The following is a 15,781-nucleotide window of genomic DNA, read 5'->3' as shown; positions in this document are numbered from 1 at the left end:
ACAAGAAAATAACAACAAAGCTGCTGCCAGGAGTAAGAGGCTATATGACAGTAAACTAAAGTATTCTACCTTGTTGCCCGGTGATCGTGTTCTAGTTCGAAACTTAACCCCACGCGGAGGTTCAGGCAAACTGAGAAACCACTGGGAGGATGTTGTTCAGACAGTGGTTCGTCAAGTCAGCAAAGACATTCCAGTTTATGAGCTGAAACCTGAGAGGGGGACGGGCAGATCTAGGATACTCCACTGCAATCTCTTGCTGCCATGTGATCATTTGCCATTAGAGACATCACTACAGCCCCAGTCCAAGAAAAAGTCCACTCGGCAATGACCGAACAAGATGCCAGAGATGGATCCAGAAGAGGATGATGAGGAGGATGAGTATTATCCAGTGTTGCATCGCCAGAGCACTCGACCAGACTCACCAGAACCGTGGGACGTGGGACGTGAGCTTTGTGGAGACAACCCACCATGATGACAATCAACTGGGGAATGAACTGCCGGGAACAGAGCCGGGAGCTGCGGAAGTTGACCAACCTCAGGAGGGCAACATGGGTCCGGAAAATGATCCACCTGTGACGGTGTGTCCCCCTTTTCCCCAGCCACCCCCCAGTAATCCTGATATTGGGGGAAATCAACGGCCACGACGAGAACACAGGAGACCCAAGGTATTCACCTATGATAGCCTTGGTTCGCCATCTTGTTACAATGTAGGGACAGTACCATGTTATGGTGAACAGACAATGCCTTGGATGTATGGCGCACACCCCTATTATGCCACGGAGTACTACAGAAATAGTTAATCGACACTTCTGTTTAATAGCACAGTGAGATGGAAACAAGAAGAGCCCGATGAGCCCTGATGTGTATAAGTAAAACGGAATGTATGAAAAGAGTTCCAGTCTGTGAACTGTTGATTGTTATAATGTAAACAGAATGTATGAAAAGAGTTCCAGTCTGTAAACTGTTCAGTATTATAGTTCATATTTGGATGCAGTTCATAATACCGTGCGTCATTGTTTTGGGCAGTCGTCCAGCGCATTTATGTATTTACTAGTTGATGGAGAATAATAATTTATCATGTTTAAAAGTGCCGTGCTTTGCTGACCAACTAAACAATGGGCCTACAGTCAAAGCGCAGATGGCCACAGTAAATCTGAGTGAAACAGACACGGCAAGGTGAACTGTCGTCTCCATCAAGATTCTAGAAGGTCCGGCCTTGCACAGAATTTCGGGCTTGAGATACTCCTTTTCCACCAAAGTTATTTACGGCTTAAACATCCTGCACAAGCGCCAGATTACAAACTTATCAGTTCTTGGAAAAGACAACCAATTAAAATGTCTTATGTTTTACTGCTTGCAGCTGTTGGTGCTCAGAACGCCCAGAGGCGTGGCATTATAATCAAGAAAACTGTGTTTTACTAATATATCACTGTAATTTGCATATACTCTCAATAAATAGCTTGGCAGAGGGGCGCACAATTCAGACGTATGTCATCTGATGACTGCGTCTCCTGCCGGCAGTGGGGACAATCTTTCTGGTTCTGAGTCTCTGTCCACGGTGTCTGTCATATCTCTGACACTAGTACATATGTTGGGGACAACATCTATTTTGAGGGGGAGTATGTGACAGGTTGTAAATTATCTTATTTCATATGTTGGTTACATTCGCGTAGTTCGATTGGTTTACAAATGATATATGTCGAAAATGTTTATTTAAACATGGAACGCCTGCTTCGGTTAGTGTTTCGTGTCGGATCGATTTAGATCGTTGGACAGAAAATTGTTGTGCGCATACGTTTGCATTACATCTGGGCATTCAAAGTAAACCACTGTTGAGTCAACTGTTGAGTCAAGACGTATCGCACTGCTTGTCTTGTGTGTGTTTTTCTGGATCCCACAACACAGTATCTCCCTTACTATAGTGGAGAGCGCAACAAGTACTATCACAAAGTTATTTTAAATAATACATTGATATTTTGTTGAAAAGTGGCCGCGCGTGTGTGTGTGCGCGCACACGCGAGCGTTTGTATGTGCGCGCGTGCGTGTGGCTCTCACTGAAAAACATTTCTAAATATTTTACTTTTATGGCTCTCTTAGTCAAAAAGGTTCCCGACCCCTGCCCTAGCCAGATCAGACACTCGCACACCCCCTTCATTATTTATTTCTTAAATGCAATAGTTGTACGCACTACTTTTCTTTTGCCACTTTAAGCAGCACTTACTTTCTTTGGAGGCATGATTCAGGGCTAAAACTCTTCGTACACCTATATTAAACGCTCGAGCAAAACGCAGCACATCCACAAGCGACAAAAGTTGGTCACGGAGAGAGCGATACACCCGTACGCCGCTCAGCACCCCACCCTCGCGTACCTACTCACGCGTCGTATTGGCGTTCGAACACCGATTGGTGTTCGAACTACGAAGCAAGAATATCTCGAATATTTTGTTCGAACTCCGATTTGTTCGAACTGTGAGGCGTTCGAGAACCGAGGTACCACTGTGTGTGTGTGTATATATATATATATATATATATATATATATATATACAGTAAAGTCTCGTTACATCGATATTAAAGGGAGTCCGAAAAAATATCGATATAACCGGGACTATCGATATATCCGACCCTGTTTGCATGTAATTTTCTCAGTGCGTGCATAGAAATAGTATCGATATAACCGGGACTATCGATATATCCGATATCGATATAACGAGACTTTACTGTATATACTATTATCCCACAAAGATTTCATCAAATGAGGTGATGACAGCATTAAGTATATTTTCTCATTACCAAATTGAAATTTACATTTCTGAACCAAATGTATTTTCACCCTTAGGCAACAAATTTTGTGAAAATGGAAGTGGGACGTATAATTTTGCTTGTACTGTTGCAAACAAATGTTTTCTTCCAACACATGTGCATGGTGGTCCGATGTCACTGGTATGAGCTGCTTCATCAGATTTTAGTGTGCACTCTGTTTCTTTTCTAGCTATCTGTGCGCAGTTTCTGAAGGACCTTGATGGCTGAGTGAAGTGAGTTTGTGGAGATGACACAATCCATCTAAAGATTGGCATGTGACCGCAAATGCAAATGTATTTTATATTCTTGATCCGCAAAGGTTCTGAAGTTCCACTGCGTGGCATTTAAGTCTGCAAGCAATATGCTGTCTGTGACATAGAATTGAATAATTATCTTTTTTGCCTCTCTAATGGAAAACCATCAGTTTATCAGTTCTTGAGGAAAGTAAGTAAAAAGAGTGGAAAACGTCACATGGAATGTGATGTTCTTGTTCTATGAATTGGATTGTCGTACAAGAATAATACTGTAGTTCTATCTTTGACGGATGACTTCTGTCATTTAAAATGTCAACAGTGACAAATGAAATTGTGGCGCTTGGGAGACAAACAAAGAACCGAGCCAATACAGTACCAGCATCATCTGATTTGTCATTGAAAGCTACACAGATAATAGGGTTGTATTTCCTTTTCAAGACATCTTAGCCAGTTTTTCTCATTCCCGTTTTTCCCCAAAGATTCATGATGCATTATTATTGCTGACCATATGCAGTGTGTCAAAATGTTTATTGAAATATATTTGGTGAAAAGGCTCATTTTCCGGTACATTTCTAGGACACCATCGTTGGTTTCCCACTTACTGTCAAAGCAAGGCATCTCCAACTTGTAACCCGGGGCCCTATAGGTTGATATTCTACACTCCCCTGCTTCATATGAATTCGTTATTTTCCAACTTCAACGGGCAGTTAGGACGGCGGAAAAAAATCATTGGCGCTGTGCTACCCACTCTCGAGGACTTGCACATTGCAATAATCCAAACAAGGGCGCGGAAAATTATACTGGACCTTTCGCACCCTGCCCACCATGTTTTCCAGATACCCCGCTCAGGCAGGCGCTACCGATCCATGCGCACCAAATCCAGCAGACATTTGAATAGCTTCTTCTCCCAAGCCATTAACTCTCTAAACAGTAACCCAAATAGAACTAACAAGTTTGTGTGTGTCTATGTGGGTGTGTGTATGTCAATGTGTGTGTGTCAGTGTGTGTGTGCGTCAGCCTGTGTGTGCGTTATTACGTATGTTATACCACATCTATAAAATCAAATAAAATGGCAGGATTCTCACTTTTATCACATAATTCAGACTTTCAAGTGAGAATCACTTACGAACCACCGTTCGCAACGTATCTCGTTCGTAAGTTCGGGAAGAATGAATGACTGTGTCTTTGTGTTGTCATATTATTTGTTATTATTTTGTGTGTGTTTTTTTTAACTTTATGTTACTTCCGTGTTGAGTGAATGTGGCTGCCGCTGCTCACCCGCAGGAAAAAATATCTTGTGACTGTAAAGTGTCTTTGAGAGTTTTGAAAGCTTATAAATGAAAATTATTATTATTATTATTATTATTATTATTATTATTATTATTATTATCAGAATCAGAAAACCTTAAGGGGCGGCCCGGTAGTCAAGTGGTTAGCACACCGGCTTCACAGTGCAGAGGTCGCCGGTTCGCGTCCCGGTCCGGCCTCCCTGTGTGGAGTTTGCATGTTCTCCCCGGACCCGCGTTGGTTTTCTCCGGGTACTCCGGTTTCCTCCCACACTCCAAAAACATGCATGGCAGGCAGACTACTCCAAATTGTCCCTAGGTGTGAGTGTGAGAGTGACTGTTGTACGTCTTTGTGTGCCCTGCGATTGGCTGGCAACCAATTCAGGGTGTCCCCCGCCTCGTGCCCGAAGACAGCTGAGATAGGCTCCAGCAACCCCCGCGAGCCTAATGAGGAATAAGCGGTACGGAAAATGAGATGAGATGAGAAAACCTTTATTCGTCCCACAATGGGGAAATTTGCAGTCCACAGCAGCAATTGAAATTATGAATTATTATTATTATTATTTTAGGCTCATGACAATCAGCGAAACGAATTCAGATGTTACACTATATGGAAGGAAAAGTGATCCTGTCACCCAGTCCCAGTCATGTCTTTGTCAAAACCTTCCGTGAAGAGAAAATTGGCAATGATAACAGCCAATTTCAATCAAAAACAGTAGGTGGAATGTTTTTTGTTTTATTTATTTATTGTGCTTTGTTTTATTGTTTTTATTGTAAAGTGTCCTTGGGTGTTTTGAAAGGCATTTGAAATAAAATGTACAGTAAAGTCTCGTTATATCGATATCGGATATATCGATAGTCCCGGTTATATCGATACTATTTCTATGCACGCACGGAGAAAATTACATGCAAACAGGGTCGGATATATCGATAGTCCCGGTTATATCGATATTTTTTCGGACTCCCTTGAATATCGATATAACGAGACTTTACTGTATTATTATTTATTATTATTGTTTTTTTTTTTTAACTAACAATAACACCACCTGACATGCACTGATCAAGAGAAAGAAATCAAATGTCAACTAGATGAGCTGACGAGGATGCAAAGTACCAAAAAGATGAGTGAAAGGCCCACATCACCGATCTTGTTCATATTCTGATTAAAAAAAAACGTTCATGTTTCTCATTGAAATTTATAGGGATTGAGAATTAACTGTATATTATCCAAATCTTTGGGAATGTCTTATTTTGTGGAATACTCCATTTGGCTCGGACGCACCGAGACTCACTCTCTCTCTCCCCTCTCCCCCCCCCCCTCTCTCTCCACTCCGCGAGAGTGGCTGCCTTTCCAGCAGCTCCTGTGTTTTGCTTTTTCTACATTCATTTCTTTCATAACTTTGCTGCTGTGAAATGTAAATTTCTCAACTGCGAGACTAATAAAGGCAAATCCAATCCAATCCAATCTCTCTCAGACACACACACACACGCACGCACGCACGCACGCACGCACACACACACACACACACACACACACACACACACACACACACACACACACACACACACACACACACACACACACACACACACACACACACACACACACACACACACACACACACACACACAGTTTAATGGCATGCTTTTTTTTGGGCCATGAAAAGATCTTTGTTGCTTACCTGTATTTTTCCCAGTATCCCTGTGCTATCCATGCGGCTGGCCACATTCACCGTGTTCCCCCAAATATCATACTGAGGTTTTTGTGCGCCGATAACTCCAGCAATTACTGGACCATGGTTGATACCTGTGGCAGAACATCAGAATCTGAATCTGAATCATCTTTATTGCCACATATGTAGAACACACAAGGAATTTTTCCCCGGTAGAACACTAGTATCATAATAAGAAACATTGAGACACTATACGGTTCTATTTGGGCTACTGTTTAGAGAGTTAATGGCTTGGGGGAAAAAGCTGTTTAAAGGACAACCGACGCCCCCGGACAAGTTGTGTCCATAATTTGTAAAATGACTTGAAATGACGTATTTTACAAAGATTCCACGGCATATAGCTATATTTTACATTTTAAGACTCACGCTGAATATTTGAGAAGTCTTGTTTTCGAGTTGATGAGGATGCCTGACGTGACGTCACATCTGGAACGCCCCTGACCGAGAAAGCGACACACAATGCATTTTGGGTACTTTGTTTGGTCTGAAAATGTCGTGTTGATCCGTATTGATGGTGAAATTTGAAGGAAAAACACATAAATAACGTCATGGTGAATCGTTGTGTGTTGTACCAAGACTACTATTTGATACTAGTTGACACAAATTCCCAGCAGACAAATCAGCCTATTTCCAATGGAGCTTGGGCACCATCTTGTGCATTTTCTGGGACGCTACATTGGAGTCCTGACGGCTCGAATTGATACGGGAGGACTTCTTTAATCGATTGCAAACATTTATGCTTTCCTCTTCAGAACTATTTGAATCATATTCATCACTGGATGAGTCACAAGAAAGCATCTTCTCCGAATCTCAAGTCATTGCTTTGATTCTAGAGCAGGGCAAGACGTCCTGGCGTGACGTCATGAACAAGGGGGCGGGACCTTCTGAAACTCGGCATCTCCAAGGTCATTTTGAAGTAGTTTTGGGGCACTAACTAATTTTTATTGGTGTTTTGCATTTGACTAAAAATATCAGCCTGTGTGTTTTGAGTATTTTAGATGCTATGAAACGTTTTTCTGATCTCAGTTAGGAAACAAAAACATAGTGTCGGTTGTCCTTTAAATGTCTGCTGGATTTGGTGCGCATGGATCGGTAGCGCCTGCCTGAGGGGAGTAGCTGGAAAAGGTGGTGGGCAGGGTGCAAAGGGTACAGTAGGATTTTCCGCGCCCTTGTTTGGATTCTTGCAGTGTGCATGCGGTCATTATTGCAATTAAAATGTTTGTTTTAACTATTGTCATAATACTTGGTCGGAAGCAGTATGATTTCATCTATGTTGAAAGAATATGAATAAGATTAATAAAAATGAGAAAACTGTTATAAGTATTGATATACACATTCTCAACATTTAACGCAGCAAACACATTTATTGTTCTCATAATGGGGAAATTATGATTGACAGCAGCAAACTTATAAAAGGAAAAAAGTAGACCAACAAAAAGTATCAGAGCACTGTAAAGGCAGCCACATTTGCAGCGCCATATCAAAGCATGAATTCACAACCAAAAATTGGACATTTCCACACTGCTTGTTGGCGGCATGTTTTTATTTATGTATCTCTGTCATTGTTAGCATCCCAGTTATATTAAATAAACAAAGCCCCGTCCATGCAGAATTCAATTCTTATTTAGTTTACTTCATTGGTTGTTTTCTTTATCTGCTTGCGGTTTTCACACAGCACAAACTGCAAATGTGGTCTTTTCCCGTTATTTCTTTGGCAGGATTTCAGTACAAAATATAGGTTTTCGAATATTTTAAGTGAGTTTGTGTGATAAAGCATTTTGCCAACACTGGGGAATAAAAATTATTTTCCGCCAGGGCAGAGCTTTCGAGGAGGCCAAATGTAGTTGGGTTCTTAATCCACAACAATGAATAGGTCTGCCAAAACGTTTTCCACAGAAGTGCACAGGGTGTGGGCCTCACATCGATCTGGCCATTGAGCTCTTTTCTTGAGTGCAAGTTGATCACCGGCAGACAGTGATAGTCATTATCCTTTTAAAACAGCGGGTGGGAATTTCCTTCACCCTCTCCGTTAGTGTGTCTGGAGACAGCAGGGATGCTCTGTCACACACATGCATGCTGCTGAGTTAATGGAGCATCATACGCTGTGAACTTTGGGCAGGTTGACGGTATTGAACCATTGCTCTTACCACATGCAGTGAGCTGGCTCCTTCCTGCTTTCATTTTCCCTTCTCCTCTGTGGTCTGGTTGCCACTAATATATATATATATATATATATATATATATATATATATATGTTTTTATTCTTGGTTGTTGCATGGTAGTGAAATTGCAAGGTTCAGTTGAATGTCTATGTTAACAAGCAACTATAGTATGAGCTTCAAAACATAAGCTTCACAGTTCCCCCAATTGACAAATAAGTAATTGTGGTAGCAATGCACATTTTCTATAACTTACCGACTCTAAGTTTGAAATAATTGAAGGAATGTCTGTTGATCACATCCAGCTTCCCCACTAAAGCAAATGCAAACTCCACCATTGTCCCAATGTGCATGTACTGTCTGTCATGTTCCTGAGAATATCGAATACAACATACAACACAATAGTTTGCAGATTGTTAAAACGGGTCAAGTAGCATTTTTAAAGTGTGTGTAATCTTCTTAACCTGCGTTGAGTACTCTGGTCCAGGCGAAGCATTGAGCCCTGTCGCAGCCATGTATGTGCTTCCAATAGTTTTAATCTTTTCTACTCCACTGAATTTAGGTTTTGACAATAGCTGGAGAAACAAAGAAGATATGAAATATAAAATATATATATAAACATACAAAACGTATGTGGCTGTAAATGTAATGTCTGTCAAAGTAGAGTAAATATCAAGTTAATTAATTTTGAGAGGCATGGTTATTGTTTCTATTCAACCTCGATCAGATAATCCCTGCAAAAGTGAAAAATGTCTGGATTTAATTACCTCATCAAAATCAGCGATGATCTCATTAAGTAGTCGGAGACATTCTAATCCTTCCTTGTTGACATCAGATTCTGTGTAAAATTCTTTAAAGTCCGGGATTGAGGCAAACATGACACAAACCAGATCATAAGACTGGTGGTACAGATCCTGACGGATAAAAAGCAAAAGTTAAATCCCCCTGCAAAAGATGTGTATGTAAACTTGATACAGCCAAGAATTTCAGTGGGAGTGAATTATTAATTTTGATATCTGCGTCACCTAAGATGCCTTTGACCTTGGTATTCAAACCATCCTAAGAGAATGGCAGAAATCACTGAAACTCTGGAAGATTTACGCCAGAAATGTAATTCCTATAAAAAGCTAATGGTGTTAAAAATAAATACATAAGTAAATAAATAAATGGCATCCTGAAAACAGCATGGATCAAGTGCCTAGTGGGAAGCACACAGAGCAAGACATACAATTAAAAAAATGGAAAGATGTGTACCTCAATTGGTTCAATATTTGGTCATTTCGGCTTTCTGCCTGAATGACTTTTATCCATGGCACTTTCAAAACAATAGTATTGAATGGTAATAATACAGTTATTATACTGAAAAGAAATATGAGTTGAACTTAGCACATAGGACAACAAAACGACCTCTTATCACGGCATCAACCTGTGCTAGTGTGAGCATGTTTTAGCATGGGGCTAAGAAATAAATCAAACATTATTAATATATCCAACCTCATTTTTCCAGTTCCGTGCTAGAAAGTGCTCAGCAACATGTGCAGGCAGAACATTCTCCAGCAAGACACGGTTGAGGTTTTCCATCGTTTCGATCTCCTCACACTCCTTCTTGAACTTGTTCTTCCACAGAAAGTCTAACCTACAGTAATATTCATTCTGTTACAAGAGGACACAGAGGTGAAGAGAGTGAAGGTACACTTGTACAGCTGATTGTCACAAAACAATAGACACAAAACAATAAACAATAAACAAACCCATGTCAAGCATTTTATCATGAGAGACTTTATATCTTACGAGCCTTCAACTCCTAGACGACCTAAAACGATTAAATTCAGACATTATTTCAGAGTCATTCAGACATTGACCAGTGTCCTGAATCAGACTGTGTTTGACCTCAGAAAGTTCGTTCGTTCCTGGTTCATGGCTTTTCAGGGTGTTGATAGCAGAGGATGGTTAAATCAGCAGGAGGCCAGGTGATGAACAGGATAAGTTAGTTTAATCTTGGAGACAGCAGGGGCATCGTGGGGCCGGCCGAGAAGGGACAGAAAGAATAGAGGAAAGAGGAAGGAGGAAGAGTGCGAAAGACCACTGGGAGAGCATTTATAAGACAGACATGATAGGATGTGACATCATGTAAAGGAAGGCAGGATATGACATTTCAGGAAGTCCAAAACGTAAACAAACGATGCAAAAAGATATTTAAAGATGTTTGTATAGCGAATTACCCCAACACTGCACCATTTGAGCACAGACTCACCTGCCGAGCAAGCACAAGGAGAGTGATGAAAAAAATGAAGAGTGAGATGGAGCCCATCGTCTTCAGATCTTTGAGAACTCCTGGTCTTGAAGCGCATGGAAGAAGAAAAACGTGTTTTGAGAAAAGCGAGATGAAACACAGTATACTCAGTACATAAACTCAGAGGAGGAGAGTTAAATTAAAATTAAAATGTGACATATGGAAGTGTGACAAAAGAAGGGAGGCTGGTGTCAAGTAAATGACAACAATATTTCATTTGCGGTGGCGATGGCAACGTGTCTTTCACATGATTGGATAACGAATTGTTTTATTTCAAGCTGTTTTTCCATTAATACTGTCTTGTCCGTTTTGCTGTGACAAGAGCTTGTTTACCATTTGCATTTCTCTAGCTGAGTTTATCTGCTGTGATGCATTTTCCCTAAGACCGATAATAAAAGACAAAAAATATGCAGCGATTCGGGACTTGTAATTCACTGCAAGCTCTAATTAATGTCACTTGCGAACGTGCCAGACTTGGTTTCCGTATTCATCAATCAAGACTGTTAAAATTGGCATTTTGTATAAGGTAATGCACTCCAATTCGACATCTAAAATCTCCAATTACACTGATTATTTAATGGAAGTTTCAAAGGTGCATATCACTCAAGTCAGCGCAATCATTTTTGCAAGCACATTTTGCAAATTAAAGAACTTCCAGCCTTATCAAGAGCTGACTTCTGTAGAGAACTGCCTAGTTCTTTCTCATATTAGTTGTTGGTACAGAAACGGAGGGGACAAAACCATCAAACATTGTCTGACATTTATTGGCCTGTTACATTTGACAGGTTGCTTGGATTGGATTGGATTTGCCTTTATTAGTCTCACAGTGGAGACATTTACATTTCACAGCAGCAAAGTGATGAAAGGAATGAAAGTACAAAAACAAAATACATGAGCTGCTGGAAAGGCAGCCACTCTCGAGGCGCCGTCTTGAAGTCAAAAGAACAAAAAAACTAAATAACAAATAATATGACAGCATAGAGACACTATGACAAAACAAAGACACAGAGAGACATTCTCTCTGTGTTGTCTGAGTTGTCTGTTGTTTGTTCACAATAGTACTTGAATCGCAACCAAATTAGTTGGCAAAGCACTGATTCCATATAGGTGAAAAAAATACATTTCCCCCCCTCTTTTTTAATGCCTGTTTCCTTTTGACAAATAGTCAAACAGGTCGTCTCTGCGGATGTTTCAAAAAACGGGAGATTCCTACGAACTGAGTTATTTGAGCCCTTTTGGACAATGCAAACATTAAATGAACTACTGCCATCTCAATTTATGGCACAATTGTAAAAAGCTGTAACAGAACATTTTCAGGCATGGTCCCTCACAAAAATGGATGGTGATGCCAGTCAACCAATCATCGCCCCAATTTGATGTCTCTTTGCAAAGAAATCAAAGTGAGAAAGATATTTCGATATTTTGGATGCCTTTCAGCAGCAAGTACATTCTCACGCACTTATACAGTGAGACCTCGGCTTACGAACACCTTACCTTACGAACTTTTCGGTTTACGAACGTCAAATTTATGAAAATTAAAACTTGGAATACGCACTACTTTTCTCGATTCACACCCACCATGGCTGGCGGAGTGATCTTCGGATCTGGCAGAGTGATCTTCGGATCTTCGGCAGAAGGCCACGACCGAACAGCGCTCCAGCCGGCGCTCCTTTCCACACCCACTCTCTCTGAATTCACACGTCGATCGCCTCCGAGGAGCTTTTTGCAGATAATTTTACTATTAGGAAATGAATGCAAGATGATCCCCTAATAATCACCGTCGAGGAGAGGAAGGAGATCATTGAGAAACACGAACGAGGTTTGCGTTTGTGGCGTCACTTGTGCACACCGGGCTGTCATGTGACATTGTCATGGGACATTGTTCGCCGCGATCACGTAAGTTTGGTGCTTTCCGGGATCGCGAATGTGCTGGACGGATCGCCCCGCCCGCCTTCTTTTGTCGCGTTTTATTCCGCGTCCGTGGAATCTTCGGACTTGCGCTTTTTGTTGTAATTAAATCTCTTCCAGAACCTACGGGACTCGAAGTGGATGCAGATGACATCGAGGAGCTTGTTGCTGACCATAATCAGGTTCTCAACACAGAGGATTTGATTTGCCTTCAAGAGGACAAGCAGAAGCAGGCTATTCAGGAGTTGATGTGCAGGCTTTTATTGAACAGTTCCATCCAGAAAAGGCTATGAGAATCATCAACACGATCAATGATAATGTGATGCCTCAGTTTCGTAAGATCTTACAAGTCAGAAAGCAACAGGTGTCAATAAAGAGCCATCAACGACCATCACAAATGTAGATAAAGTGACTATTATACAGTGCAGTGTATTTTTTTCATTACAATACAATAGCACATTCATTATACATAGAATAAGGTATGATGTGTGTAGTTTTAAGGCTTATTTAGTTGAAAATTATATTTTATGGAGATCTGGGAACGGATTATTCTCATTTTAATGGTTTCCTATGGGATTTTTTGGGGGGATACACACTTTTCGCCTTACTCACTGTCTGGGAACCAATTAAGCTCGTAAGCCAAGGTCTCACTGTACTTATATATATATATATATATATATATATATATATATATATATATATATATATATACACCTTCACACAGGTCTAAAGGCATCACCGTATACAGTAAATGCAAAAATCTACTTTGACTCACAAATCTTTCTCTTTTTGTGGTCTCTTATTCTAAACACACAAACATACCTCTCTCGGCTTTCAGATTTGTACAGGAATCGGCTATATTCATCCAACACGGAGGCATGTGTTTGAAGAATTATGATGTTGTAAACTACCACAGCTGTCAACATGGTAATCATTTTCAACTCATAGTTTATCCTCAGGAACACCGAGCAAGAAATCAGGCCCAGAATGCAGCTGTAAATCAAATACTGCACAGATAGACAAGAATTAAAACATTTTAAGACATATTAAGAGTGAATGGAGCTGTAAAAAAAACAACGAGTATCTAATCTTACAGGAAGGTAGAAGGTGTTTTTGCCAGTAACGGCAGCCAATTGTCCGTCTGGGTAAAGGTTCGTTTCATTGGACGAATTATTTACAGCAACTGGAGGCAACACCATGTTGTCCAGGAAGAACTACAGCAACAGTCAAAGAGACGACAACATAATTGAATCAATATGTGCACATTCTCTAAACAGTTCTTTCAAACAGTCAGGGTTATAATACCTGAACATAGTCTTAGTCTTGAGACTAGTTTTTTTTTTTGCTAGCCAAGCATCCATTTTAGAAATTGTTGTGCAGAGTAAGTGAGGGCTGCAAGCGATCGGAGAGGATTGGGATGAGAGATTACCTTGATCCATTTAAAAAACAAGTTCCCTAAAAAACATCCCTGAGCTTTTGACACAAAACAAGACTCCAACCTTCCAAAAACAATTTATTGAAAGGTTGAAATCAATGTGATAATTTTGTAATTTATCACTATAATGCAACCTCAGGCTAGTATTTCACTATTATCAACCACCATGTTAATTGTCCTGTTTTATTTTCTGAATTCAGAATTCAAATCTAGGTGAAGTGTTAAATTGATAAGAAGTTACATTCGTTTTCTTGACAATGCACGAAAAAATATGACCTCATATGTCCGAAGTGGTAATAATTTGCATGACGCCCGATTCCCATCGTCAATCCTTTGGTAGACAATGCTGTGATTTGTACTATGCAGCTGCAGTATGTCAAGACAAAATAACCTTTCTTTCAGTTGACAACTATGACTGGCTGTTAACACGCGAATTAGTGCAGGAGACAGAAGTAGACAATGGGAGAATGTAGGACGCAAAAGCAAAGCCATGGCAAAGCAAATTACATCATTTACAAGATAAACTCATTCACTGCCAGACGATGTGCAAAAATATGTCCACTCCAGTGTCAGGGTGTTTGTCATTTTCACTCAAATTGCAGGACCCACAGAAAAATGAGTTATAGGAATACATAAACTTTCAATACTGTGTTAGAAACCTTAGACTCTCTTCGTTCATCAGAAAAAAAGAGTTAATTCCAAAATTATATGGATCTGGAGTTATCCGAGCTTGAAATAGGGGCAGCTGTATACAAAACAATACAATACAAACAATACACATTAAATGTATTATTAATTCATACATATTGATTCATATAGCGCTTTAACAAAAGCTGAAGCTGTAACAAAGCGCTAACACGGACATGAGACAAATGATGCCCCCTTGTGGAAGTAAAATAACATTGCCAGAGGTCTGACCAGCACCACTCCACAACAAAAATCAAAACCCGAACAAATTTGGGAATGCTGCTTAAATTTTCAATTCCTGAATAAATTCAGGAATGGCAGCGAATGAATTAAGATGAGCAAAATGACTTTTGCTTAGATTTTTTTTTCTCGAACGGCTAGATTATGACCGTAGTGAATATTTTTCTAGATAGGTGTGAATTTTATTTAAGGAAACTTCAACTGTGAATGCCGGTTGACCCTGGTCGCCCCACTAAAATGTTTCTGGCTACCCCAGTGAGGAAATAAATCTTAAATTATTGTTGCGTCGCTGTTCAGATTTAAGCCAATCTATTTCGTCACGCTCGGCCTTCCTTAAAACTCCTGGTATGAACACTGCAGCTAATTTAGCATGCGAAAGCTGCAAGTTCATCATGCTGTACACCATTTTTAAGAACAATTATTTGCCATTACATCACAGCAGAAATTCGACACAACAGCTTACCATGTTGAATACTGCCATTGTGAGTATGAGAACTGTCGTTGTCAAGGTGAGTGTGATTCGGGGCCATGGCTTGTTGGCTATAATAACAGAGGACCTGAGCAGCCACATCCATGAAGTGGGGGCACTTTTGCTGCAGTGCTGCAGAATTACACACAGCAAGTACATACATCATGAACATATACGTTCTCGTGAACATTCCAATAAAATAATGTAAATACCGGTAAGCACATTTAATCATCAACGTGTACGAGTTGCTTGTATTTATCTGGGTCAGCCTGGTGGAAGACTGGTTAGCATGCCGGCCTAGAGTGCAGATCTTGGGTTCGATTCTGGCTATAGCCTTCTTGTGTGAAGTTTCACGTGTGACTTGGTGGGTTTTCTCCAGGTACTCCGATTTCCACACATATTTACAAAATACATGCACTGCAGTTCAATGAAACACTCAAAAGTGTCAGTGATTAAAACGACCAGCACCTGCGAGGCTGCAGGCAAGGCTGACGTCGCTACCCGTTGGTCGCCAATC

The 15,781-nt window shown here is 40.5% G+C and overlaps 1 protein-coding gene across 4 annotated transcripts in view; it reads right to left on the bottom strand.

Annotated features, from left to right (window-relative positions):
* Positions 1-15,781, bottom strand: part of adcy2a (adenylate cyclase 2a) — a 76,528-nt gene that overhangs the window by 10,647 nt on the left and 50,100 nt on the right. For 2 of the 4 annotated variants that reach the window (XM_088997777.1, XM_088997776.1), the window contains 9 exons: positions 15,259-15,396; positions 13,528-13,647; positions 13,256-13,440; positions 10,487-10,571; positions 9,727-9,885; positions 9,000-9,146; positions 8,697-8,807; positions 8,489-8,603; positions 6,023-6,147 (listed from right to left, as the gene is read on the bottom strand). In XM_088997777.1, the coding sequence (XP_088853903.1) occupies positions 6,023-6,147; positions 8,489-8,603; positions 8,697-8,807; positions 9,000-9,146; positions 9,727-9,885; positions 10,487-10,571; positions 13,256-13,440; positions 13,528-13,647; positions 15,259-15,396 (1,185 nt within the window). Of the gene's footprint in view, positions 1-6,022; positions 6,148-8,488; positions 8,604-8,696; positions 8,808-8,999; positions 9,147-9,726; positions 10,318-10,486; positions 10,572-13,255; positions 13,441-13,527; positions 13,648-15,258; positions 15,397-15,781 lie in introns of those variants that run through there. The other 2 variants (XR_016115178.1, XM_088997778.1) reach the window with 2 other exon arrangements.

This window comes from Hippocampus bargibanti, linkage group LG06, assembly GCF_051943395.1.
Source record: "Hippocampus bargibanti isolate YZ-2025 linkage group LG06, ASM5194339v1, whole genome shotgun sequence".
NCBI lineage: Eukaryota > Metazoa > Chordata > Actinopteri > Syngnathiformes > Syngnathidae > Hippocampus > Hippocampus bargibanti.
The sequence above is the reverse complement of the archived record's forward strand: the minus strand, read 5'-3'. Positions and strand labels throughout refer to the sequence as shown.